The 27,496-nt window shown below is 42.7% G+C and overlaps 1 protein-coding gene across 2 annotated transcripts in view; it reads left to right on the plus strand.

Moving 5' to 3' along the window:
* The window catches only part of PTPRG (protein tyrosine phosphatase receptor type G), a 470,827-nt gene that overhangs the window by 281,287 nt on the left and 162,044 nt on the right, over positions 1 to 27,496 (plus strand). For both annotated transcript variants that reach the window (XM_044300597.1, XM_044300598.1), the window contains exon 6: positions 7,845 to 7,911. In XM_044300597.1, coding sequence (XP_044156532.1) covers positions 7,845 to 7,911 — 67 coding nt within the window. The remainder of the gene's footprint in view (positions 1 to 7,844; positions 7,912 to 27,496) is intronic.

The raw sequence follows: 27,496 nt of genomic DNA on the forward strand, positions 1-27,496 counted from the left end.
GCCATTTCTGAGATACAGGGGTTAAAAAAAAGTCTGTTTGCAAGTTGTCTCTTTCTGTTTTCTTTGAATCCCGTCATCTGATGGCTCATATGTAGCTTTTATCTCTGATCTCCTGACCTCATAAACACGAAATTAAGCCATATTCTCAGTTTAATAAGAATTGAGCTATCATGAGTGTTTATGAGGTTAGGAGATCAGAGATAAGAGCTACACATAAGCTGTCAGATTACTAAAACAGACATGCCAGGAGTTGCAAGGAATTCTGCCTTATGGCACCACTGAATTGCAGAGAGCGCTAAGCGGGGGCGGGGCAGACAATTTTGAAGATGTTTCTTGGCGGTGATTGTGCCATCTCTTCAGTCTTGATAAAACGATATACATATGTAATTATGTTCAGAAAGCTGTCAATCCCTTTAAGAGGGCTATGAATGAGTTTACATATGGAATGGACGTTGAAGCCTACATCCAGTATATAGTAATCAGATCTTAAATAAGGAAGTGATTCATTTTCCAGAACATTATGTTTTATATGAGTTGACCGCGGAGTGCAGCTGTTAATAAAGCCCCGAGCTGAGTGATGTTCTCGACAACTTCATTTTGGGTCTTCAGACTTGATGAGTAGAAGTAAATGCAGATGAAAGCCTGAAATCCGGGCTTCTCCTCTCAGGTTACTGGCAGGTAGTGTAGTGGCGTACCCGCTCTCTGATACAATTAGCAGTCCTTGGCTCAGTACACCTGTCATCTCACGTTGACATTCGAGTGCGCTGTGCAGTCATCCGTACTCTCATAGTCACCTAGTGCCTGGAGTCAAATCACATCCCCAAATCTCGGCTCACACTAAGTATATTTTCTTGGAGAATTTCTCATCGTATCAGCCGATGCGAGACAGAATCTTCCACCAGGAAGGTTATTAAAAGGTGTTATTTAAACGCCATCTTAGCCCATTATTACCTGCATTGTAAGACCTTGTTCAGATGGCTAGAATATCAACGTTTTTTAGTATCTACATTACAGCTGCAATTCCCAGTGCAACTGGTCCCATGAGCTTTACTTACAGCATCGCAGGCATATATGTTCAGATCAGGGGTGAGTTTACCATTTCTGGGGCCCCAAGCACAGTCAAGTCTGGGGTCCCAATCTGCTCTACTCCCTACTTTCAGCTTAGCCGCGCAGCAGCCTGGGCACTTCTGCTACTGCTCTGTATATGAGAAGGGGCCCCCTATCCCCCAAGGCTTCTGTACAGCAGAACTGGGTGCATGGGTGACATGTTTGCCTATTAGTGAAAATTTTGGTCATCAGGGATGCCCTTGATCTCTGGAGCCCTATGGTGGTAAAGTCCACCCCTGTATACGATGCTGTGTTCAGATCAATAAACCTGCAAAAAATACACTCCCATTACGGCCATTTGAATTGGCCCCAAACATTCGTCAAGCTCTGAGCCTCCAATGGGCGTTACGTAATTAAAGCAAAAATTCTCTGGTTTTATGGGTATGCCACCTAGGCCTATGTCTAGGGTGCCTGAAATGCAGGGGGTGCCAGCCTCACAGAGGTCTATGCTGTGGATACAGTTTGGCGCTCCATGGTGGATTTTATTTACTTTCCTCCATGAAGGAGTGATTGGATAATTGGGAACTCTTAACGAGGCAGGAGAACCATGTATGCACACCACCATACTATGGGTCTCTTATGGACAGAGTTTGATAAAGGGCTTCCATAGAGGTTCTGTACAGATCCGTCAGAAACAATATGGCTATGCAGATTTTCTGCAGCGGAAAATCTGCAGACTACCTGCTGGAATTCCCCATCAGCAAAATAGTCACTATGGTATGTATTTTATTGAGGAATTCATGGCATAAGTGCTCTCCCTCTGTATTAGGGTCAGTTTTGCGAACAAAGTGAGGAATTGTTACAATAGATCCGCCCCCCCCCCCCTCCCAAAAAAAACGGATGTCACACATATATCAGCCATTTGTTTTGGCGGTCCGCAGAATTCATACGGTCGTGTAGCTGAGACCTTTCAAAGAGGAAAATCCGCAAAGAAAACCTGCAACATAAATTAACATGCTGATGATTTTAAAGGGGTTTTCCAGGATATTTTAACTGATGACCTATCCTCTAGATCGGTATCTGATCGTGGGGGTCCGACACATGAGACCCCGGCTCATCAGCTATTTGAGAAGGCACTGGCGCTCTCAGCTTAGTCTAGGCCATGAGACGTCGGCACTTTCATCAGTCACGTGGCCTAGGCGCAGCTCAGCCCCATAGAAGTAAATAGGACTGAGCTGTAATACCAAGCACAGCCACTATCAAATGGATGGCGCTGTGCTTGGTGAGCTTCCCGACAACTGTATGACACTGCACCTTTCCCACTCCTCATTCCACTGTGGTAATTTTACGTAACATGTCCACCTCGCGTTGCTCTAACTTTTTTTTTTTTTAAATAATACATCTGAAAAATTTTAATTTAATTTTGCCAAGTATTAATTAGAATAAATGTTTTAGTTTTTTTGTTTTTTTTTTTAAGCAGGAAATTTTCAAGCCCATAGGTCTTCTGTTTCCACCAAAATAGACGACCTTGTCCATTCCATGGATTTTTGCATCAGGCCTCGGGATCCTTTAGAAATACTGCTAAGCAAATCTCTTACCTTTCTCTTTCCGCCTCCGCAGATGATTTTTTTTCAATTGTGAGTTAAAAATAAATAAATGAATAAATAAAAATCTCGTATTTTCCCCTTAACCAAGATCTCCAATTAAATAGCCCATTGACAGCTGCACAAAAGTAGATGTATCCAGGGTATTACTTTCATTGCGGGAAAAGCATTTAAAACCAGTGGCCGGTTTTATAAGATGGGCTTCATTCCGATAAAATGTTACCCCCCGGTGGGTCATTTCTCTTTCTCACTGGTTGTAAGGATTGAAAGATCTTGTACACTGCTGCTTAAATAAGCAGACCCCGCTGGCCGGGAAGGAATCATATTATTTTCTCAAAGGAGAGTAAGTGGTCCAGCGCACGAAGATTACTTTAAATAAAATTTCAGCTGTCCCACTTTGCTGTTCAGCAAATGACACATTCCATCAATCATCCCATACTTTGTGGGGTTTTTTCGATTTTGACGGCTATTTTTTTTCTTTTTTTTCTTTTTTTTCTTTTTTTAAACTTACCGTATAAGACGCACCTAGGGTTTAGAGGGGGACAATGAGAAAAAAATATTTTTCATTATACCTCAGGTCAGACCTCATCTAACAGTCCCAATAAGATCCCCAATGTTAATAGGACCCCAATCAGATCTCAGCTCAGACCCCCAATCAGGCCTTAGCTCAAACCCCAATATGAATGACCCCCAATCAGACCTCAGATAAGAGCCCCATGCCTCTCATCAGCCCCCAGTAGCCTCATAGCAGCCTCTAGTAGCTTGTGTCCATCAGCCTCATAAATATAAAATAAAAAACCCCACTTACCTCCTGGACGCAGCCGCTCCTCTCCTCCAGCGCGATCTGCATCCTCCTGCTGTCATCTGTGCTGTGAAGGCTGCGCACAGCGTGACGTCAGAGTGCCTCATGCTGTGCGCAGTCCTGCACAGCCGACAGCCGAGGACCAGGAAGCGGTGAGTACAAAGCCTTCACAGCTTCCCCTTCCTCCACAATGACCTCTGCACAGAGCATGCCCACAAGACTTTCCCATAGAAGTCAATGGCCATCTCCTTCCATTGTACCTATGCTCCATGAAGTTACTGTAAATGCTGGTAACAGCAGGTGGCTGTATTAAAGATGTACAGTAAATATGTATTACTATTTGGTTTTAATTAGGAAAATTTAGGTGAGACATTTCATTTAAATCAGCAATTAATAAATTACGAGGCTTAAAAGGGGTTCTGTCACAAAGGATATGCTACCTTTTTTAAACCAACACCAGGATTCTTTTGTACTTGCATGTAATTAGAAATTTAGACTAGCCAGTGAGCTACTCAATAAAATGTATCTGTATAGCGCCACCTGCTGTTCGTGCTCAGTTTAAATCTGTGGCAGTCACAGGGAAAGAGCTGCCGCATAAAGGACACGCCCCCTGAGCTGCCAGGCTGAAGATAATGTAGCAGAGCAATAGGAGCCATGAATGTGGAGATCTCTAGATCCATTTGTGTAACTAGAAATGACGGGGCTCGCCAGCAAATATTTTAACGTGTACAATTTCTATTCAGGTATGGTCTAGTTCTATTATTGGGAAAGCAGCCACTACGGCCATCACCCCCCCCATTTTTGGCCTGTGTTAAAATAAAAACTGAAATAAGTATCCTAGTACTTTTAGTATCCTCTGTATAAGCCGTCGGTGGGAGTCTAACACCCCACACCCCTGCCGATCCGCTGTTCTGCAACAGCTCCCGCCAGTTTGTTGTGGACAGAACTGGTACTGCAGCAATGCTCCCATTGAAGTGAGTACTGCAGTAATCAGCTCCGTCCACTACAGAAATGGACGGAAATGTGTAGTTTCAGGGGCCGACTTCCAGCACTAGGGGGCGGGAGTTAGGGGTGGCAGATTGTCGGACTTCCATGCGGATAGGCCTTCAATTAAAAAGCACCATAAAACCATTTCATGAAGTTAACACTTTTTAAAACTGATTGCCCAGGACTTGGCTTCATAAAACCCCAGCAGTCAAATTTCTAGACCTTGCTGTTGGCCAGGGGCATAACTACCATAGCGGCAGACCATGCGACTGCTATGGGGCCCAGGGCTAGAGGGGGCCCAGTCTTAGTTGGGGTTATCTCCTCTTCTACTGGAGGTGAAAACTTGGTCAGGACTTTACCCTCTAAAGGAACAACTTTTTGCAAATGAGGCAGTGGAAAAATTACCCAAGAGTCATTTAAAAGGGTTTAGGCGGAAACCCTTCTGTCCTGTGTGGAGGGCCTGGTTTAATCCTTGTTATGGGCCCCTTACTTCTCTATGTACGCCACTGCTGCTGGCCATATGTTCATGTGCATTGGCCACCACAGGGAAAATGTAATATTACACGTTGAGTGGCCAGCCATATAATACCAGAACCGATCCTTGTTATCACCTCTTCGCTTTTGTACATCTTCAAGAGTCCTGTACTGGACACCCCTTACATGGTGATAACATGCCCCCCAGTAGGACATGAAACTGTGTTGTCTCCAGTTCTTCTTCTACGTTGAAGATCCACTGATGCAGAGACAAATATTCATGGCCATATAAATGAGTCTAGCAAATAACAATATGAACATAAAAAAATGAAAATGATATCAGGAAATTTACAGAGAAGAGTTCTTCATAAGGCATGTATCAAGGACTCAAGACTAATTCCTAACAGATCCGACACCATAAAGGTCTAAAAAAAAATCACTTCTAAACGCCATTATCTGTGAGCGTTCAATATTTTGCTACCGAGCCAACCCAAAATATCCAAGATGTTCTTATACATAATATATAGAATAATACATAACATATACAAACTGAAATTCTGCACTTTTTCCCCAAATTAATACATTATTAAGGCAGCTGATGCTGCATTGTCAGGTCCAAGCAGAACATCTTGCTTTTAATGATTGCCAAAAAATCCCAGTCACGACTCACAACCTCTCATCACGTAATGGTCCACGTTGCCGCTGTGCCCAGAATGGCGTTTTTGTTAAACAACTCTTCTAAATCAGCTCTCAAGGCTGGTGTTCATGAGCAATGAAATTTCCCAACAGCCCTGCAAGGTTTACGTCGAGTTCCCCGAGTGACTAAAATAGTTATGAAACATATTAAGTCTTGCTGAGAATGCCAGGATGTGAGGATCGCAAAAAAATGAAAGAAATCTGTTGTTGACCACATAACCGAAAACTGCATCTTCTACAATGGCCTTAGGCTCATTCAGATCTTCGCAAACCATATTTTTAATTCTTCGGCTGTGCCGTACCTGTTTTTTCTGTATTCTGTGATTGGCTCGATTTCTCTGTGGAGGAGAACAGATGGTCCTTTTTTCTGCCTAATATCTCTGTCCAATAATTTTTATAGGACCATCTTTACAGTGGTAAGATTTAATTGATAATTTCAATGCAAGTGTATGAACATTTATAGCGGTGGGATTTCGATCAGAACCAGTGGCTCAACTAGTGTTCTATGGGCAGAGCAGAGCAACCTTTGGATCAGTCTCCCAACCACCTTACCCTCTTCCCCCCCCCGGTCCGGTCGCACCCTCTGCGATTGTTACAACCCTGGTCTCTGGTAATAATAATACTCCCCCCACACACACTAATGTACCTATACCGTCTACGGTAATATCCCTATAGTGCCCCCAGTAGTGTCCTTACACTTCTCTCAATGTCCTCCACTGCTTTCAGTATTGTCCCTCGCTGCCCCAGTAATGTCCTTCCACTGCCCCCAATCTTCACTCACATATAACGGGGCCTGGCACTGTCATTGTACTTCATGCCGGGGTCCCATGAGAGCGCTCATCTCAGCTGCAACACTAGCGGTCCAGGATCTATCAGGTCCCAGCGCTGCCCTACTAGTACTATTCACAAATGAAGCAGGTGGACGGAGCCTGACTAACAGCGGAGTTGTGTGTTCTGACTGGTCCCTGCATAAAGTACAGTGACTGTGCAGCGGGCCCCCTCCCCCCACCGGGCCCGAATGTTATGCCCCCGATCAGAACTATTTTTCTATGGGAAATTTGCTTGTATGTTTATTTTTTTGTAATGTTGAATGTTCTGTTATTCATGGCTAAATCTTTTTAGCTAGTTAAGGCTGAATCCGTATAAAGATCCCCAACATGATCTGATAGCCTACAACTGTCAGAGAGTTGTGGTTTGGCCACAGCTGAAGATTTAAACGCTTCTGGTCTATGGACACCCTTATATAACCTAACTGGTCTGTAACGTAAAATTCACCTTTGCTTGGAGTTAGAGCTCTATCACACCAATTTCTAATCGCAATATCTTCCAGAACTTTGGTAGAGCACAGCCCTGTCTATATTTATGGTCGTCTTTACATGGGCCAACTCAGCAGGCAATTATCGGGAACGATCTGTTCATTTACAGGTAGCAATCTCCTTTGTATGGGGACAAGTGATCATTGCTGCAATCACTCGTTCCCATAGAGAATCATCTTTATTAGGCAGTAGATCTCATTTTAAACAAGATGATCAGCAGCCCAGAAACAATGATTTTTGATGTCCGCATCAATGGTGCTTTTCGCTGATAAGCAAGTGTTTGCTTGTTCTTTGGTGATCGCCAACACCTTTTACATAGGGCATTTATCTGGAATAAATAGTCCTAGAAATGTTCCATCCCGATAATCGCCCAAAGGGGGCCTTAATCCTTCACCCCTGTGCAGGCTTGTCAAGAGTCAAGGACCTTTGCACAGGCCGACGATTGGGGCAATTATAGTGAAGGAAAATTTCTAGGAATGCTTGTTCCCGGTGATTGCCCTGTGAAAAGGTGCAAACACTTGCTCATTGGATGAAACTATTATTGATGCAGACACCAAAGTCATTGTTTCTGGGGAGCAGATTGTTCTGTGTCGGGATCTTTTGCCCAGATACAATGAGCCTGTATAGGGACAAGGGATTGCTTGTCCCAATACAGGGAGATGATTGCTGCATGTAAATGCAGCTTTCACCCCTTCTGATTAGACCATTATTGGGAACAAAAGATTTAGTCTCAATAATTGCCTGCAGAGTCAGCCCGTGTAAATGGGCCATTACTGGTGGTCTGCCTAGCAAATGTTTCCACTGCTACATAACACACAGGAGTTGTTCCTATGCAGCATGGCTGACGACCGATACAGTGTAACACAATATAATTATGCATCTGACTTTAATGTTTTTTCTTTACATTTTTTTTTTCAGGCCACACAGAAAAATAACCCTGCTCTGGATCCCATTATTCATGGATTGAAGGGTGTTGTTCACCATGGTAAGCTGACGTGTGCAAGTTCTCTTTTGTGGAGATGTTTGATTACATAGTTGGTAAGGTTGGAGAAAGACTCGGGTCCATCAAGTCCAACCTATAAATTACTAGGTACATTCATATACATTAGCAGCATGATAGTTTTTATGTTTAGAAGGGTGACATGGTTTACTATAGAGCTTCAATGTGTAATGTAAAGGGATATTAATACAGTGAAACATTTTTAAGACTGTCACCCAATACTGCAATGAAAAATGGTCTTCTAGACTAATGATCTTTGTTATGGCAGGGAAACCACCCTGTTTGGACTTTGCTGCAGGGAAACCACCAGGCAGCTACCTCCTAGAGTAGTCTCTGTGTGATTGACAACTGACCCACGGGGACGAGGGTCACTGGTGTAGATCATTGTGGGGCAAAATCATAGTCTGGGACAGTGTGAGGTCAGGGCAGACGGAGTATTTGCTAAACAGAAACAGTCAGGCAGTGGAGGGTCAATACTGAGGTCAAGCACAGGTCAGATCAGGCAACGGAGGGTCAGAATTCAGCAAACAGGCAGACAATGAAATACAGCACACTTTTTCAAGAACAGGACGACTGAGAACCTTATTGTGCAGACACCTTCCCACAAAGTAAGAGGTCTTAAGTAACCTAGGGTTTCCAGCCATTGGCTGGTAAAGATTTGTGTGCATGCTGGTCCTTTAAAAAGCCTATTGAGCACATGCACCCTGTGAGGGAAGAGGAGAGGCTTGGCCAGCACCTGGACTGCAGCCTGCGTGTAGAGAGTAAACCCAGTGGCCGGACACACCGGGTAGAAGCGGACTGCGGGAAGTGGTTCTGGACCACCAGGAAAGGTTAGCAGGGCAGCGGCTGCCTCGAGCTGCTGTCTTCCCAAAGAAGATGACCAAAATACAGCCTGAAGTCACTGTCTGATAAATATGGTCTCGATCACTGGAGTTTAGTTAAGAGATGATCAATTGGAGAGGTCTTATAGTACAAAGAAAACTAAAGCTATTACAACATTGTTGGTTGTTAGAGTTCAGAAGAGTATCTAGCATGGTTCACCTAGGCAACAATGATGTGGTGGGAGCTTGAAGTTTGCAAGAAAACTACTTTAATGATCGATTATTACAATTTTTTTTCAGAGTATATGCTCTTTAAAGCTTCTGACTCATGCCTTCCTTTTTAAGGATGTAATTAGCTGATTTTCATGGTACTAATGTGATCTTAAGGCCAGACTCAGACGAGCGAGTTCAATGCAAGGAACATGTTGCATATGTAAGCGTGATTTACCAGTCTGACATCTGCTTATCTGACGGTGTTGCATGACATTATAATGATTTGCAATGCTTTGTGTCCCTGCCAGACCTGTATCTACTGAACTAAACTGACAGCATTGTGTCAGAACAATTCAGTAGATTTGAGGTCTGGCAGGGACACACAGCGTTCTAAAACAATAAAATGCTGTGGGACCCTGTCAGAGGACAGAACGGGAAATTGTGCTTAGACACACAATGTGTTTCTCACATTGAACGTGTCTAAATTAGTCTAAAAGTGGCCACACACATTAAATAAATTCCAGTTGAACTGGATGGGACTGGCCAAGGACTTTAAGTTCACATTTGCGTTGGAGGCAAATTGCATCAAAAACAGTAGGCAAAAAAACTTCTGCATGCTGGAATTTTTCCCACTAAAAGAGTGGACTTCCAAACACACCTCACTATAGTCAGTGGGTTCTTTTAAGCATTGTTCCTTTGAGTTGGATCCAGCACTTTCGTTATTTTCATTGTTCTGCTCGAATAACACAGCAGAACAACTAAAACTAGAAAAGGTACAATTTCTGGGGAAATTGTGTGATGTGTTCTTGCCTCCACCAGTAGCTTACAACTGGAGTGGGCGGAGTAACTGGGTGGAGTGTAGACTCCGCCCACTTTTATAAATTTTGACCTTTGTCTCACACTGACCCACCCTGCCGAGTTTGGGTGCTGTGGCTTAAATACTGTGAGAATGTCAGCTGTTTAAATGTTTCTTATTGAAGTCAATAGGGAAAATCTGATTGGTTGTTTGTGGCTCCGCCCACTTTTTAGCGTCCCCAAAATGAGATATACATTGGCACAGTCCTCCAGTGACCAACTGTGCCAAGTTTCAGAACCCTGCCATTAACAGTCTAAGAGCAGCGGCAGTTTGAATTTTTCCCATTTAAACAAATGGCTGAAATTTGATTGGCCGTTGTAGACTCCGCCCACTTTTTTTTGTAAATTTTTGAATCCAGTCACCCAATGACCTACGGTGCCAAGTTTGGGTATTCTGGCTTAAATACTGTGAGAATGACAGCAATTTAAAGGTTTCTCATTGAAGTCAATAGGGAAAATCTGATTTGTTGTTGTTGGCTCCGCCCACTTTTTAAATTTTTGAATCCAAAGTAATCTATCACCTGATTTCAGAGATTTGAAGCCCCTGACATCAATCATGGCAGCATTTTTCAATTTTCTTAAAAAATTTTTTTCCATATTGAAATCTATGAAAGAAATCTGATTGGTTGTTTTTGGCCCCGCCCACTTTTCAAAATTTTAATCCTAATCCTAAATTGTCCAACTGTACCAAGTTTCAGAACCCTGCCATTAACAGTCTAAGAGCAGCGGCAGTTTGAAGTTTTCCCATTTAAACAAATGGCTGAAATTTGATTGGCCGTTGTAGACTCCGCCCACTTTTTCATAATTTTTTGAATCCAGTCACCCAATGACCTACGGTGCCAAGTTTGGGTATTCTGGCTTAAATACTGTGAGAATGACAGCAATTTAAAATTTTCTCATTGAAGACAATAGGGAAAATCTGATTGGTTGTTTGTAGCTCCGCCCACTTTTTAATGTCCCCAAAATGTGACAGAAACTTTCAGGTTGACCCCATGACTAAGTGACCCAAGTTTGGTGAGTTTCACTCCGAAGCTGTACGAGTGACAAACGTTTGCATTTTTCCAATAAAACTCTATGGGAGAAAAAAAGAGGTTTTCGGGGACCCGCCCCAGGGGCCCGGAGGGTGGGATCGGTTAACAAAGCACAAGCAAGATCCTCGGGTGTGTGCCGACCAAGGGTGCAAAGTTCGATATTTATACTCCTAAATCTGTGGGAGGAGTAGCAATTTGAACGTCTCATTGTAGTCAATGGGGAAAATTTGATTGGTTCTGTGTGGCCCCGCCCACTTTTTCGGGTCTCCGAAATGTTCTAACAAATTGCGCATTGACCCCATGACTAAGTGACCCAAGTTTGGTGACTTTAGTTTAAAATCTGTGCGACTGGGAGCGATTTGAAAATTTTCCCTGTCAAAGTCAATGGGAAAAACTTGGATTTTGGGGGCCCTGTCCCAGGGGCCCGGAGGGTGGGATCGGGTAACAAAGCACAAGCAAGGTACTCGGGTGGGTGCCGACCAAGTCTGCAAAGTCTGGAATTTGTACTCCTAAAAATGTGGGAGGAGTAGCAATTTGAAGTTCTCATTAAAGTCAATGGGGAGATTTCGATTGGTTCTGTATGGCCCCGCCCACTTTTTGGGGTCCCCGAAATGTGCCCAAAATTTTCGGGTTGACTCCATGACTAAGTGACCCAAGTTTGGTGACTTTAGTTTAAAATCTGTGCGACTGGGAGAGATTTGAAAATTGTCCCTGTCAAAGTCAATGGGAAAAACATGGATTTTGGGGGCCCTTTCCCAGGGGCCCGGAGGGTGGGATCGGTTAACAAAGCACAAGCAAGGTACTCGGGTGGGTGCCGACCAAGTCTGCAAAGTTTGGAATTTGTACTCCTAAAAATGTGGGAGGAGTAGCAATTTGAAGGTCTCATTATAGTCAATGGGGAAATTTTGATTGGTTCTGTGTGGCCCCGCCCACTTTTTGGGGTCCCCGAAATGTGCCCAAAATTTTCGGGTTGCCTCCATGACTAAGTGACCCAAGTTTGGTGACTTTAGCGTCAAAGCCTGGCGAGTGGGAGCGATTTGAAAATGTACCCTGTCAAAGTCTATGGGAAAAAAAGGGGCTTCCGGGGCCCGCCACGGGGGCCCCGGGGGTGGGATCGCTCCACAAAGTAATAGCAATCCGATCGGGAACAATCTGCACGTTTTGGTAAATTTTTGTCTATGTAGTGTAAAAACTGTGGGAGGAGTTAGGGTGGCAAATTTGGCTATAATAAGAATAAGAATAATATATATGTGAGATAACAATATGTGGTCTTGCTATGCAAGAACACATAATAACTACAACGGTGTTGTCTACGAGCCTTTTAGGTGTAGGTGTACTGTTCCAACTCTTCTGGAACGGCAGATGTCACAGGAAAGAAGTTAGATATCCAACATGTGGATACTTATGGTCCCAAGATAGACAAAGCACCACCAGAGGTATCTGACAGTGGCTTATACCACTCTCCATACAGAGAACACATGCTCACTCACGCTTTCATGTGAAAAGAAGTGGGGGTGGTCAGAAGGAATAGCTGTTGGCAGAACCAGCGTCTGACCATCTGCTATCTAATAGGTACAGTATGCTACCTTGAGTCTCTCCACACAAAGTATCTACACTGCAACAGTTGTATACTGTATATCTTGTACATAATACGGGGCATTACAGTGTAACTTAATAAAGTATGTAGACTTGGACTTTGTGACCACCAAAGAGAAAGACACCGAGACAAGTTTTTGTCATGCACTTTAGGCGTTGTCTAGGCTACAGATATTGATGACCAATCCTTTGGATAGGTTATCAATATCAGATTGTTGGGGGTCTGACACCTGGCATCCTTCACCAGTCAGCTGTTTTAGAGAACCAAGACACCTAAAACTATACAGTGTACGGAGCTGGAAGCACTGATTTAATATTGATAACCTATCCTGAAGGTAGGTCATCCATTTCTGTAGCCCAGACAACCCCTTTATATTACTTTATATTACTAGACCTGTAGCAGTGGTATAGTAATGGAGTTGGGGGAACACTCTATTCAAAAGCACATTTTTGGGATTTCCCTAATTGAATTGCCCATGTTAAAAGTTTTGCAGTTCGTTTTTAGAGTGTACAGCATACCCTAAATGTCCTGCATTTGTGGCATAGGTGGCACAGCAAGGGTTCTATAGCCTAGGGTAAGTGTATCTACATGAATATTAAAGGGGTTGGCCACCATTTCTTTATTTGTGGCAGAGGGTTCCCTGCAAAGGAAGCATACTTATCCGCTCCCTAGCGCCTCATTGGCGCCTGGACCCTCCATTCTCCGGCCTTGGCTGCTTTACTTGGGTCCCCTGCTGTCAACTTCCTCTTTGACACAGCAGTGACCTGCTCCCCTTGCATCACTTGACTATTTGACATGACGCAAGGGGTGCAGGTCACCATCACGCCAACGATTGGCTGCAGCAGAGTCGAAATGGATGTTGACTTTGGAAACCCAAACGAGGCAGCCAAGCCTGCGGAGCGAAGGAGCCGGTATCCAGCATCTGAGAGCAGGTAAGTATGATTCCTTTTGCAGATCTGCCCAGGAGGGGGAATTCCACTCCTAACCACCCGCTTCCCCTAAGATGGCCAACCCCTTTATGGATACCTTTTGTTTATACTCCAACATATCTGCAGCAACAAGCTACAGAAAAGTAGAGGTCCACTTTACTTTACTGCGTTACAAGAGGCATTATTCTAAGTTGGTAAAAGTTCTGGTTGTATTGACACATTTATTGCATAAGTCTTTTGTTTTTTAGTGAAAAGGAACATTTTCTCAACCTTTCCAGTCTTTTTTTTTTTGCTTTTCCAGTTTTTGATAGAATATATTTTTGAGCACATTCACGTTTTTCTATTATCTAAAATGCATTATGAAAGGAAACAATTTAGAGTAATTAATTCTTGCCTGATTCTTAGTTTTTGGTAAATTACAGGCATTTTTGCATATAATTGTCAGTGAATTACGTCTTATCCCAGTGATGACAAACTTTTAATAACAAAACGTTCGCATAAACCATTTTCTAGCAATTAAATTAATAACAACGTGCTGCCTGATTATAATATTAATATAAAATATTGTCACGGCACGGTGTGGGTGGTAAACTCCACACCGAACACAGGAGAGAAGGGAAGAGGTACTAGGCCTGGAAACTAGGGAAAGGGGAAAGGTCACCACCTAGTGAATCCCTAAACCGAGCCCTGACTACTATCAGTATGAACAGACCTCAATGATAGGAATGTTCATACGCAGGAACCTAGAGCCCTATCTGACCCTAAAGTGCCCTGGAAATAGTGTCAGGATAAAATATGACCTGTTCCTTCCCAGCTGAAGGAACAGGAGACTCCCTCAGGCCTAATACCAAAAGATAGGGGAATACAGCAAACTAGAAATAGGAAAAAGACACTTAACTCCAAAGTACGCGGACGAGCAGAAACTCGGTGAAGAACCAAACTCCAGCGCTTCCATAACCAGAAAGGAGCCATCAACCGCATAGCATGATGGGTGAGACCAGACTACGGTAAATAGAGGGGTTTAAATGACATTTAAGCTACACCTGATACGTGAGGTGTGGTCATAACCAGCAACAACACAGAAACAAGTGAAACCATAGAGGCTGTCAGATCACATCACGTGCAGCCAGTCTCTTAAATCTTGCCAAATCAAAAAACATTGAAATAGTTTTTGACAAACCAGTGCGTATTTGGTTTTCAAATTAAGCAAAACATCTTGATTCACATCTTGAGTAGGAAATTGCTTAAAAGGGTTGTCAGGACTAGAAAAAAAGTTTTTGTCTATGGTCCGTGTATGATATTGCAGCTCGGCCTTCGGCCTCTTTCACACGTTGGCTCTCTGTGTTCCCCATAGACAGCACACGTACCTCTTGATTTTAATAATTATTTATTCATCAGTGGTTTTCCACTGGCCATGGGTCAGTGGGAAAACCTCAGAGACATGCACTACTTTGGTCCATGATACGTTCCAAACATGCCCATTGACCTGTCAAGGAAAGAAGATGAGATGCAAACAAGTTCTGGTTAGGGATGTGCAGTGTCTCTGCATTGGGATCCGCTGTTCATTGCACGGCAGCTGATGGAGATGGCTTTTCTCCCTGTATTTATTGCAAAGTACTTTAAAGGAAACCTGTCACCTCCCAAAACCATACCAAGCTGCCAGCAGTACCTGGGTGTAGCCAGCAGCCTGTTTGTGATGATTCCTTTCTTCCTGAAGGCAGATGCAGCAAAAGTACTGAAAACGTTGTTTTATCCCGTGCCCGGCGCGCTTCTGCACACATGCTTGAAGTCAAGCGGGAAGCTGCCTCCTTGCTTCAAGTCACGTTGACCACGCCCCTTCCCTGCCCCTTCGCTGTCACTGGCAGCGCTTATGCAGAGAGTTCGGCAAAGCCAGCCGAACTGCCGGCTGCCAGTCACAGCGAAGGGGCAGGGAAGTGGGCGCGGTTACCGTGACTTAAAGCAAGGAGGCCGCTGCCCCCTTGACTTCAAGCATGTGTGGAGAAGCGCGCCGGGCAGGGGATAAAACAACGTTTTCAGTACTTTTGCTGCATCTGCCTTCAGGAAGAAAGGAATCATCAGAAACACTCTGCTGGCTACACGCAGGTACTGCTGGCGGCTTGGGATGGTTTGGGGAGGTGACAGGTTCCCTTTAACAAAAATTGCTTTTTTCACTGCCTAAAGCTCTTGATCATTTTTTTTTTATATATTTTAGTTTAATTAGATTTTAGCTTAACTTTAGAACAGGGGCTGCAAACAGAGCCATCAGAGAACTCTTCTGGTAAAATTTAGCACAAAATGGCACAGCTCTTCAGGTAGAATGTAGCACAAAACAGCATACTGCAGCTTGCAGTAGTGGAATACATGGAAGCTGCAGGAGTAAAACAAAGCAACATTTTTCATCAAACCCAAATACATAAAAAATTATAAGCACAAAATAAACCATTAAGCAATTAACTTAAAAAAAAAAAAAAATACAAAGGAAAAATGGACAACTCGGAGCGCAAAAAGAAGAAATTATAAAGGAAAAACAATACATATTTGATCCCTCTTTTCATACACGACTGTGAATGAACCCTTGAACATTCAATATGATAGAACTGAAAGTAAAATTACTGAATTTGGTTAAAAAAAAAAGGGGAAAAGCACCAATGCCCACTGATTAGTTCCATAAGACTGTTCCATTGAGAAGTGTTGCATCCCTTATGAAATGACCTGCTGCTCGTATGTGAGCGTTGCAACGGCCTTTATTTGATTAGTAAGGATCAAGCCCATATTTTACCCGAAAATGGATTTGTGCTAACAGTAAGCAATTTGTTTCTTTTCAGTCACGGCTCTGGGATACATGCGTTATAAATCATTACAAGTTACTATACATCATCCATATTAGCACCGCGCCACAGAGTGCTGATGTTTCCATCCTGCTATTTATCTTGTGTATGTTCTGAAAATTCTCCTCTTAGAATATTTTGTTCCTCCATAAATTATTTGTCTTGGTGTTGTGGTGATAATCATAAATCAAGGCTGTCCATTTGTGGAAATCATTTTAAGTTTGCGGAACATTATTTGACTAGATTTCTATCTCTCGATTAAAATGAGCAGTTTGTTAGGATTGCCCGGACAAGTGTCTTTCGCGCTGCCTGGATACAATTATTTTTTTTCAAGGTTAAGATGAAGCATTTTGATACTTTTCTAATAAACCAATTTATCAAGTCGATACATTTAATTATAGGAACACTCCAGGCAAAAAATGATATTGTGTTATGTCAGGGGCATGCACTGCCAGGCACCAAGACTGTGTTTTTTTATGTCACTCTTAAAAGGGATTTTCCAGGCTCCTGATACTGCTGATCATTAATATCTGATCGGTGAGGGTCCGACATCCAGCAACCACACCGATCCGCTGTGCCCTGCAGACTCTCGCACTGGAACTAGCTCCATGAATGAAACGGCTCCTTTCAAAGTGTAATGGTTGTACCAGGTTACTACAGATCGGCCCCATTTCACTTTATTGGGGGCTGAAGTGCAGTAACCCGAGACGGCCACGACACATTGAATGCAGCTGTGCTTCCTGTTCCATGCATGGTGCTAGTTCCAGTGCCAGAGGCTGCAGGGAACAGCTAATCGGTGGGATTGCTGGACGTCTGACCCTCACCAATTGAATATTAATGGCCAATTCTGAGGATAAGTCATCAGTATCAGGAGCCTGAAAATCCCTTTAAGATTGCAGTTTGGACTCTTCTATCTGACCTTTTATGTTTGTCTGAAGAAAAGCAGGTTCTTTTTTTTTCTTCAAAGTGACTGTGTTGGATTTAAGGACATATGAAAAAAAGTCTGAAGAGGGTCTGAATCTTCCTCAAAGGTGTATTTTTTTTAATCTTTTTGGTCCTTCCTTAAATTCTGCAAACCTACACAGTGTTTGCAAGTTGGTCTACAGCCCAGCACTAGGTCCTGGTAGACATCTTCTCTAGTCCTCTTACGACCAGGACCTGAGGTGCCACCAGGTCTTCTACTCAGTTTGTGACTGACTATGTCTAAACTCCACAAGAGCCTGGAGATCTCCTATGACTACTCCTGTCTCCTTTTGCTAAGCTGGTACTTAACATATGCAACCAGTAGGCAAGTTCAGAATATGTTCATAGTCAGAAGACCTCTATATTTTGCCAAACTAGGGCAGGTACATTATAAAGGGTATAGGGTTAAAAAAAAAAATGTCTGCTTTCTTCCAAAAACATTGCCATACCTGTCTATAGGTTGTGCCTGGTATTACAATGCAGTCCCATTCACTTCAGTGTAGCTGGGCTTTTGATATTGGTGATCTATGCTCAGAATATGTATTAAATATCTTACGGCACCCTGCACCCCATGCTCAACTGTTCCCTGCAGTCTCCAGAGCCATAACTAGCACTGAATGGTCCCGGAAACACAGCTCTGTTCAAAGTGTAGGGGCCATCCAGCTCATCCGTGCTTTCGTCTCTGTTCAAAGTCCTAGTTTCTGTGCTAGAGGCTGAAGGGAACAGCTGATTGGTGGGGGTGTTGGGTTGGGTGTCAGACCCCTACCGATTGGCTATTGATGAACTATTTACAATAAAACTCCAAAGCTGGACCGATCATTTCATGGTTGCACATGAAACCTACATAGCACCTACTTATTAATTTCATATATCATCTGGGTATTGCTTGGCAGAGTTTTCTAGCTGTGAAAATCTTGTTTATTAATTCAGTAGTACTTGTGGTGGTTTTAATTGATTAGGTTGGGAATGTAAAGGGCTGCGTAGGTCTTTTTAAATAAAATTGACCCACAGTAGTTTTCAGAGTTTTGATTAATCAATAACCCTCTGATACCCTCACTCGCATACACAGCTTTAGATTGATAAAAGTATCCTTGTCCTAGAAGAAACACTAGTCCACGGTGTTTGTCTGTAGACTTTTCTCCATGTTTCTGAAACAGTCTTTTGGAAGTCTTTGAGTACATACAGGTGACTTTTGTCCTGATCCCCTCCACTTTTGGCTGATAGACCGCTCATTGGCATGGCTTAGTCAAGGCGTTGGGCTTTCGTTTCAGTTCTTCTATTGCAGAGAGGGAGGGCTACTACTGCAGCCAGTTACCCTACAGCCAGACGCATAATTATAAAATGGAACAGGTGTGAGGATACAGAACATTTTATATATATATATATATATATATATATATATATATATATATATTATAGAGTATCTCATAATTCTAATTGCAGTATCATAAAGAATAGTTGGTTTTAGCTAGACACCCACATGCAAAGTGACAAAGGTTTTGGTTACTTTTTCTTTCCCAAGGATAGAAGTACATATTAAGTCATAGAAATTTGTTTTGGCCGAAGGGGTTTCTCTAGTGAAAATCAAATCTAGGTGACACTTCTAGATTAAAACAAATAGTGCTTAGAATTAATTGTTCTACTTTTTAAGTCATTTAATGTTGCAGCTGTGAACGGCAATAAATCTGTAGGAAGTGAAAAATAGGTGTACAAATCTTTCTGGAGAAATTTCTGTTCCAATAATATGCCCCGGGCATAAAATAGAGGAATTGCTGCTGAACTAGTAATTTATTCATGTGCTATGAATGCGAATAAAAAAAATAAATAAAATAAAATATATATATATATATATATATATATATATATATACTTTTTTTTGTAGCCGTTTTACGTAGGATTTATCTTTGTGAAATCAATTAAAAATTGTGTTCCAAAATGTCTCTAATATACTGGATGGGCACACACCGATGCACTCGAGCCCAACTGCTTTCCGTTTTGATGTCATAATTTTCAGAGACCTATTTATTACAAAGTATCTCTGTTTATGCAACGATTTGGCAGCCTCCACGAGACCTTGTCCAAACACTTACAGTTTAGTTCAGAGTGCCATGGAGAGATTAAAGAGGTAATTCAGCGAAATTTTGGCAGGCGGTACGGAATTCGATTGACTGTAAGAGTCCCAGAGGAGCAGACGGAATCATCCCTCAACTTTCCATGGAACAACAAAGAGTTGACAACGTTTCCTGTCTTCATCTAACTTTTCCGGTTTTCAGTCTAAAAATAATCACAGCAGAGTCATATTTTGCGATCTCTAAAATTGACTGTACTGTTAGAGACTTGGAGAAAATAGCACATGTGCCCAATGTGTACTTAGGCTACTTTCACACTAGCGTTCGGGGCTCCACTTGCGAGTTCCGTTTGAAGGCTCTCACAAGCGGCCCCGAACGCATCTGTACTGCCCTAATGCATTCTGAGTGGATGCGGATCCGCTCAGAATGCATCAGTCTGGCACCGTTTGTCCTCCGCTCAGCAGGCGGACACCCGAACGCTGCTTGCAGCGTTCGGGTGTCCGCCTGGCCGTGCGGAGGCAAACGGATCCGTTTTGAAGTTGACACAATATGGCTCAATTTTCAAGGCCTTTTCCCCTTTGTGCACTTCTGTTTCTTCCCTCTGCTCACTAAGCTCCTCCTATCCCTTGATGACTGACAGGACCAGGTGTCTAAATACTGCTCTCACCTTGCCGATCTCTGAATTTTGGCACATGCACAGTACACTTTCTCTCTCCAGGGATGGAATGACTTGTTGTACTGTGCTTGTGGAGCGTGCTTCAGATTACAGGCCAGACGAGAGCAGTTCTTAGACTCTTGGCCCTGTCAATCACCGAGGCTTAGGAGGGGCTTAGCGAGTAGAGGAAATGAACAGCAGTACACAGAGTTGAAAGGACCCACCTAAAGTGCTCTGAACAGCTCATTTGCAAGGCAATAGCGTTAACTGTTAAGTAAATATTTATCTTCTATTGACTATGTTATATCAAGCTTGCCATTGGCAGACCAAACTGCCAATTTTGGCAGGGCTACCCAACCATCCAGTACGTATGAGGGGACCTCCTGATTCTCCCCCAAGAAAGAGGAGTATTGGGCAGTTGGAGTCCAACTGCCTAATCCTTTTATTCTTTGGGAGACAAGCTACTGCCAGACTCTTTCAGTTGCATGCTCCCTCTCTTCCTACTGAAAACTCATTTTTGTTTGAGGGGATCAGGAGTGACAGCGTCTGGCCAACAAGTTGCCTTTTGTGTATGGTTAGAATTCGATTTCACTTGCCAGATCCTTTGGTCTTGTGGAAGATAAGCTGTTGGTGGATGTGTCTGATAGTGGATTATTCCTCTCTCCCATGTTTGCTTGGTCACTGAGTTTTAATGCTAATTGGATCGTCAAGGAATGTTAGTGCTTATTGGATGTGGTCATTGAGTTTTAGTGTTGATGGGGTGGTCCATGAGTTCTAGCCCTGATCGGGTGGTCCATGAGTTCTAGCCCTGATCGGGTGGTCCATGAGTTCTAGCCCTGATCGGGTGGTCCATGAGTTCTAGCCCTGATCGGGTGGTCCATGAGTTCTAGCCCTGATCGGGTGGTCCATGAGTTCTAGCCCTGATCGGGTGGTCCATGAGTTCTAGCCCTGATCGGGTGGTCTATTGTTTTTTTAAGTAAATTCTCATAGTACAGAAAAAAAACACAATAGTTAACTATATTGGTTTTAAGTTTTCTTTGTAATATTTTTTTTTTTTTTTAATCCATACTTGGGGTATTCGGCTTGAGGTATATTAAAAAATAGTTGGTGGGCATTACATATAGTGGAAGCCATTAGTTCAATAAAATCAATACTACTTGTTCACCCTATAATAGGGGTTATAGTGACCTCTTGAGCGCCTTTTTCATTTTATTTCATAGACAATATCAATGCATGTTATTAATTCTATGGACGGCATTGCCGACTAGTAAAATATCAAGTCGCTGTTTAGGTGACTTATGATTTAATAGTTTTTTTTTTTCTCAGATTTATTTTTCCTTAGTCATATATATTTGTGTAGTTTGTAAGGGATCAAATTTGGTTTTATCACCTTGGGAACACCCGCAGTACAGCGAACATCAAAGCACTTACTACAGATAGTTTAGACTAGAAGAGTAAAGTTCTGCTTTTGTGTTGGGCAATTGATGGAAGGAGAAAAAAAAACCTAGAGGATCAAGACATAAGACTGGAGGGTTTGTATGTTTGGGGACCTCGCCTTTTGTGCTCCTCAAATCTGTTTGCGGGGAAAGTTAAAACATTTCCTCTCTTCTCAACACTTGCTGCACCGCATCAAGGAATGGCTATGACTCATACAAGAGTAGATTATGAAAGTAAATAGTTATTGTATTGCAAGATGTAACCTAAGAGCGTGAAGATGGCAATAAGACCTGGCGGGGCTACTTGACTTCGCATTTTGTCTCCGTTGTAATTCACCAGGCTGGAGCACAATGCAGTGATCGCGCGTGAAGTGTTGTATTGGATTCTGTTGAATTTCACATAATGTGCTTTCATGTAGATAGAATATACACCGTAATGAAAGAGGCTGCTATTGTAGAAGCGAGCCGCTGGCTATTACTGGGGACGGGTTCCTGGGGAGCTGTGATGCTGATTGTGTGGCACATATTCATACTGTATGTTCCTTACTCCTATCTACTGACTTATTGTTGCATGGAGGATAACTACCAGCATTGACTGGTACAGGGTACATGGTTTTAACCCATTAAAGGGGTATTCCAAGAGTTTTTCTTACTGATGACCTATCCTCTAGATACCATTCTGGAGTGTGTATCTGCTTTCTAGTGAAGCATTTAAAAATTCGATTTGGCTGCTTCGTCAAATTTTTTTGTTTCAAAAATCTGCTTTGTGACAAATTACTTTGTCACAAAGTGCATTTTTTTGAAAGTAGTGGGTGCAATGACGGGGAGCGGCGATTGCTCCGCCCCTCGTCATTGTAACCCTCAGATGGCGCTGTGATACGTGATCAAGGCATCTGATATTAATATCAGAGTGTACAATTAGAAAAAACAAAAAAATATAATTACCTGATCCATTTGCTCGCGCCATCTTGCTTGAATGTCTGGTACGAAATCTCGTATGCGATTTCAGCCAAGATCATCAAGCAAGATGGCGGTGGCCGGCCCGTCACTGTGGCTCGCCAGCGGTGGCAGAATGACTACTCTCTGCATGCTGGGAGTTGTAATCTTGCAACAGCTGGCAATCTACCAGTTGGAAACTATAGAAATAGAGGTTTGATAAGTTGCTGAAATCCTACCTGTCCCTTAATCCATTAGGTGAAAGACGTTCTTCGCCTTGTACCAGTCATTCATTCATGTGTAGTGCGGTGCAGCGTTTAACTCAGGACCTCGTTATTTGACATTACTCCCCTTTTATCACACGTTTTACATTTTCACTTCACTCTCTATTTGTGTTGCCTCTTGGAGATTGGAAAACAAGACAGAAAGTGAAGCTGTGAAGAGTTTGGTATTAACTCTTCTTTTTGTGAACTGTCAACAAATTAGCATTTTCTTCATTTATTAGCGTATAAATTGTGCTGCTAGTTTGCTCCAAATTTCTTTTCTTTTTGGGTACTTTTTTCTTTGTCATTCGGGGTCACAGGTCAAGCTTTCAAGTCAGAACATCCTGCAGATGATCACCCTTATGTACCTTGAGTTTTTCATCCCTACAGCAATGGACAACTTGAGACCCAAACAGCTTCAGCAGTGCTCAATAGTCCCCCTTGACCAGGGGCGGACTGGTAACTTAAAGTGGCTCTGGAAAAAATACTAAAAGTGGCCCCGTTTTGTAGTTGGGTCCAAATTGATGGAAGGCAGGGCCAGCAATACCATATTGTGACACATTATACCACCACAACACAGCCAAATACCACAGTCCATCACAAAATACTGCCAGCAGTACAAAATACATCCCCAAAAACTTCCACTGGCCGGCCCCTTGGGCACCGCCCCACTGGGAGACTTCCATGTTAGGTCTATGGCCAATCCACCACCTGCCCATGACAGTTATTGGGGTGTTGGGTTTTCAACTTTGGTCCAGGTCGCTCAGTAGGAAAGACCCTAGAAGAAGCTTCAAATAAGACCACGTAAAAAAAAAAAAAAGAACAATCGGGTCACTTGAGTTTCAGTGGCAGCTGTTTATGGAAGGGTACTACAGATTATGCAGATAGGGCTGTGGCAGTCAACCGGATGTTTACAGGTCCTCAAATAGTTGACACGTCACATTCAGCCAGGGTCAAGGCGTATATATGCATAGGTACGACCTGGGGGGCTGCCTGGTATTCGTCGTAGGTGCTTGCACACCAATTTAGATACAAACCACTGCAGCAAACTGAATCTTTGCCACATGTGTAAAGAAACCTAGCAATGTCTCTGTCAGTGTTCTGTTCTCGTACAAATTCTGTAAACCCTGTAGAGCAGCATTGCAGACCTAAAGCCAACTGGTCAGGATGAATATGGTGACTGATGGATATATAGTTTTGTGGGAGCAGACTCAGTATAGCTTTATTGATGTAAATCTCTGATCATTCTGAGCTTCGGAGTAATTGTATTATCTAGTTTAGTAGAGTTGGTTGCCCCATTACAAGAACCTATCCACAGGATAAGGGATGTGTCTGATCGGTGGAGGCCCGAACTCTTGAGGTCTGTGTTCCACCATTTGAATAGGGAATCGGACACACGATTGTTGCTGCTGCATTCAGTTCTGTGGGACTGCCTGAGATGGCCTAATAGAAGCACTCTGCTTTGTCCGGTAAGCCCATAGAGCTGAATGGAGCGGCAGTGCTCTAGCTACTGGCGGTCAATTTAAACAGGGGAAGACAGGCCCCATTCTTGTGATTGGTAGGAGCCGTCAGGCCCCCATCGATCTGATATTCCCGCCAAGAAGTTCTTGTAAGGTGACCACCCCTCTAAATGGTAAATATGTAGATCAGCTGTAATATGACCGAGGAGGGACCACTTATAACCTGGTTTACATGGATGGAGCATTTGTAAGTGATTTTATCCAGTTTCAGATAATTTTCCTATTTTTTTCTATAAATCTACCCACATCTAATTGAACATGAATTTTCAGAAGGCTCCACATTGTGTTATATCTGCACGTCTTTGTTCATCATGTTCTCCCAAATAGTTAAACTAAAGGACAGAATGAAATGAAATGAAAAAAAAGCTTAATACATTGTGTATTTAATATGAAAATCATCCATTATTCATGGCTGGAATTTGAATAACTTTGAATTTAGCATTCCTGTTCTTCTATCACTTTGATGAACAATTAATTATTAAAAAATTATAGTGTCTGCATATGGCGAGGGCCTGTGTACATTCTCTGTGTTACTCCTAGTACATGAGCTGTGTAGTTCTCCTGTAGAGTAGCCCAACATGGGGGATACAGTGCACAATGCTACCTAATGAGCTAGAACTCACTTTTGGGGATTAGTGTGTATTTAAGTATGTTTGACAAAAGTGATATTATTGTGCTAAAAGAAATCATTTACATTTTGCACGTTTCTGCTCGGAATCCCTCACCTAAGACTGTTTTTGCGTTACTGCTTAAGAGGGAGAAGCTTCTCAGTCTAAGATTCAAAAATACAGTTCGTTGCCAGGTTAGCTGTGAACAAGCCCTTCTTTTTAAGTAGGTTTTTAGGGACTAGAATATTGATGACCTGTCCTCCAGAAGAGGTCAATAACTGATGGTGAAGGTCCTACTCTCTGCACCCCCCATGATCAGCTATTTGTAGAGACTACGAAGCTCCAGTGAGTGCTCTACCCCCCCTTCAGCCAGTGACATCACGTTCATCAGTCACATGGCCTAGGCGCAGCTCTGTCCCGTTCAAGTGAATTGACCTCAGCTGCAATACCAAACACAACCACTATACAATGAATGGCACTATGTTTGTGCCGCACCTTCTTCAAACAGCTGATCGTGGCAATGCCTGATGTCAAGCCCCCACCGATTAGATATTGATGACCCATCCTGAGCATAAGTCAAAAATATTTTACTCCTAGAAAACCACTTTAAAAGGGTTCCTTGACGGTAAACTGATCACAGGATGTCCCAAATTTGAAGAACTCCAGCAGATAAAACATGACAAAAAGTCTTCTATGTCCCTGCAGCCGAGCTGAACTTGATCGTTAACGCATTAAGTAAACACTGGCAATAAAATAATTTACTTTTTCAAAGGATTTCAATGGCTTTTGTCACAAGACGATGCACCTCTTCCTCGGCCAGTGACGTCACGTTTATCAATCCCGTGGGCCTAGGCGCAGCTATGAATGTGCATGAGCTGCAATACAAAGCACAACCACTATACAATGAACGGTGCTATGCTTGTGCCACACCTTCTTCAAACAGCTGATCGTGGCGATGCCTGATGTCGATACCCCAACCAATCAGATATTCTCGTAGAAAACCCCGAAATTTAGGAATCCCAGCAACTGGATGTAATCAGCAGATAAACATGACAAGAAATGTTCTATTTCCCAGCAGCACCCCCACAGTTGAAATAGGCGCGCTTTAGAATCCGTATGCCTCTGACTTGTCGAATGAGGTGGTGACACTTTGATAAAGTTTAGTTGAAAGTTTGGATACACTTTGTCAATTGGTGCCTGTGTAATTCACAGACAGGATATGAGTCCTGAATGGAGGACCCAGTGGGTCATATAAAAAGTATTTTTTTTTTCCTAAACCAGTCAAGCCATTTAAAGGCTAACTCTTTTCTGTTGTGATTTTAGATCAATATATGTTAGAATAAGTGTTTTGTGTTTTTTATGTCATTTCTTTTTTTGTGTGTTTATAAGGAAATGGGTTAAACATTTTTCCTTTACATTTTCTTTTTTGCCCTACAACAGAGTTCAATGTAACATTCCCTTTAAATTACCCCCCCCCCCTCCCCTTTTAAATAGTTGAAAGCCCAACCCTCATTCCAGAAACCATCTTTCCTTCTCATCCTGGTCTCTTGGTTAGTGATGCGTAATTAAATAGTTAATTCATACTTGAGATCATTCCTGTGTGAGAGAGGGAGAGAGCTGCTTCATTCATTGGCTGGACACAGAGCTGCTCAAATGGTGACCCCTGACCATGGGACAATGTCGGGTAAAATCCTGGAAAAATAAAGCTAAAGAAAATATTTTGCATAAAATTCAGGCACTACAAGTCCACATCTCTTGCGGTAAATTATTGAATGACCTCTTCTCGAAACTGAGCGCGGTGGGCATATGGTCCATGGGTAGTGCGGTCGGAACAACCTCTTTTAAGTGTCTCGGTATTGCTTGATTTTGTCCTCCCCGTCATATTCCTCCTACTCTTACAGTGCAGGAAATGTCAACTTTTCTCCTTTTTAATGGCTTGTACGAGTCAATGTGTTATCCTTTCAGCTCCTTCACTGTCGAGGAGTTTACAGTCTGTCTTCTGGCTCCATTACTATGGCAGTCATGTTCTCTTTGCAGAGAAAATACATGAGAATGTTATTCAGTTTAAATGTCCAAAGAAATGTTATTCGACTTGCTGCAGATCTCTGTATGTGTGCGTAGTACTTAAAGGGGTTGTCTACGATTTAATGTAAAAAATGAAAATCAGATGACATGTACGTGTCAATACCATTCTAACAAAGCTAGGACCAGCCCTGTACCTCACATGGATCCAGAGATCTCCCCATTCGTTGCTCTGCTAGATTTATATCAAGCTGGCAGCTCAAGGGGAAGGTCTTTTCTGCTGCAGCTCAGGGGGCGTGTCCATTATGCTGCAGCTCTCGCCCTATCACAGCTCAGGAGGCGGTTCAAAAGATGAAACTGAGCATGTGCGGCCATCTCAGTGAGCCGGACAAAGAAAAAAAAAAAAAAAGCAGGTGGCACTATACAGATACAGTTTATTGATTGACTCAGTGGCTATACATAATTTAGAATTACATGCAATTACAAATGTATTCAGATTCAGGTGCCAGTTTGAAAACTGTAGAACATTTTTCATGGGACAACCCCATTGAAAAATAAAAATAAAAATTATACTTGTTCAAACGGTAATACGGATCCGGCAGGCTGTTCCCCTGCTGGAAAAGTTTACCGCTAGTGTGAAACTGGCCTAAGTATGATTCCCATTGTAGCTCTGACAATGCTGGGGGTCTGCAGAAAAGGTCCCCAGGGGTAAAAAAAATAATAATTTGAGTTAGGGGTGGGCGGTATAGGCGATATGCGATATGAATTTGGGCCACGATATGGATTTTCTGCGCGCACCATTTTCTCCTGAGCCGGCCGGCACA

The sequence above is a fragment of the Bufo gargarizans genome, chromosome 7 (genome assembly GCF_014858855.1).
Source record: "Bufo gargarizans isolate SCDJY-AF-19 chromosome 7, ASM1485885v1, whole genome shotgun sequence".
Taxonomy (NCBI): Eukaryota; Metazoa; Chordata; class Amphibia; order Anura; family Bufonidae; genus Bufo; species Bufo gargarizans.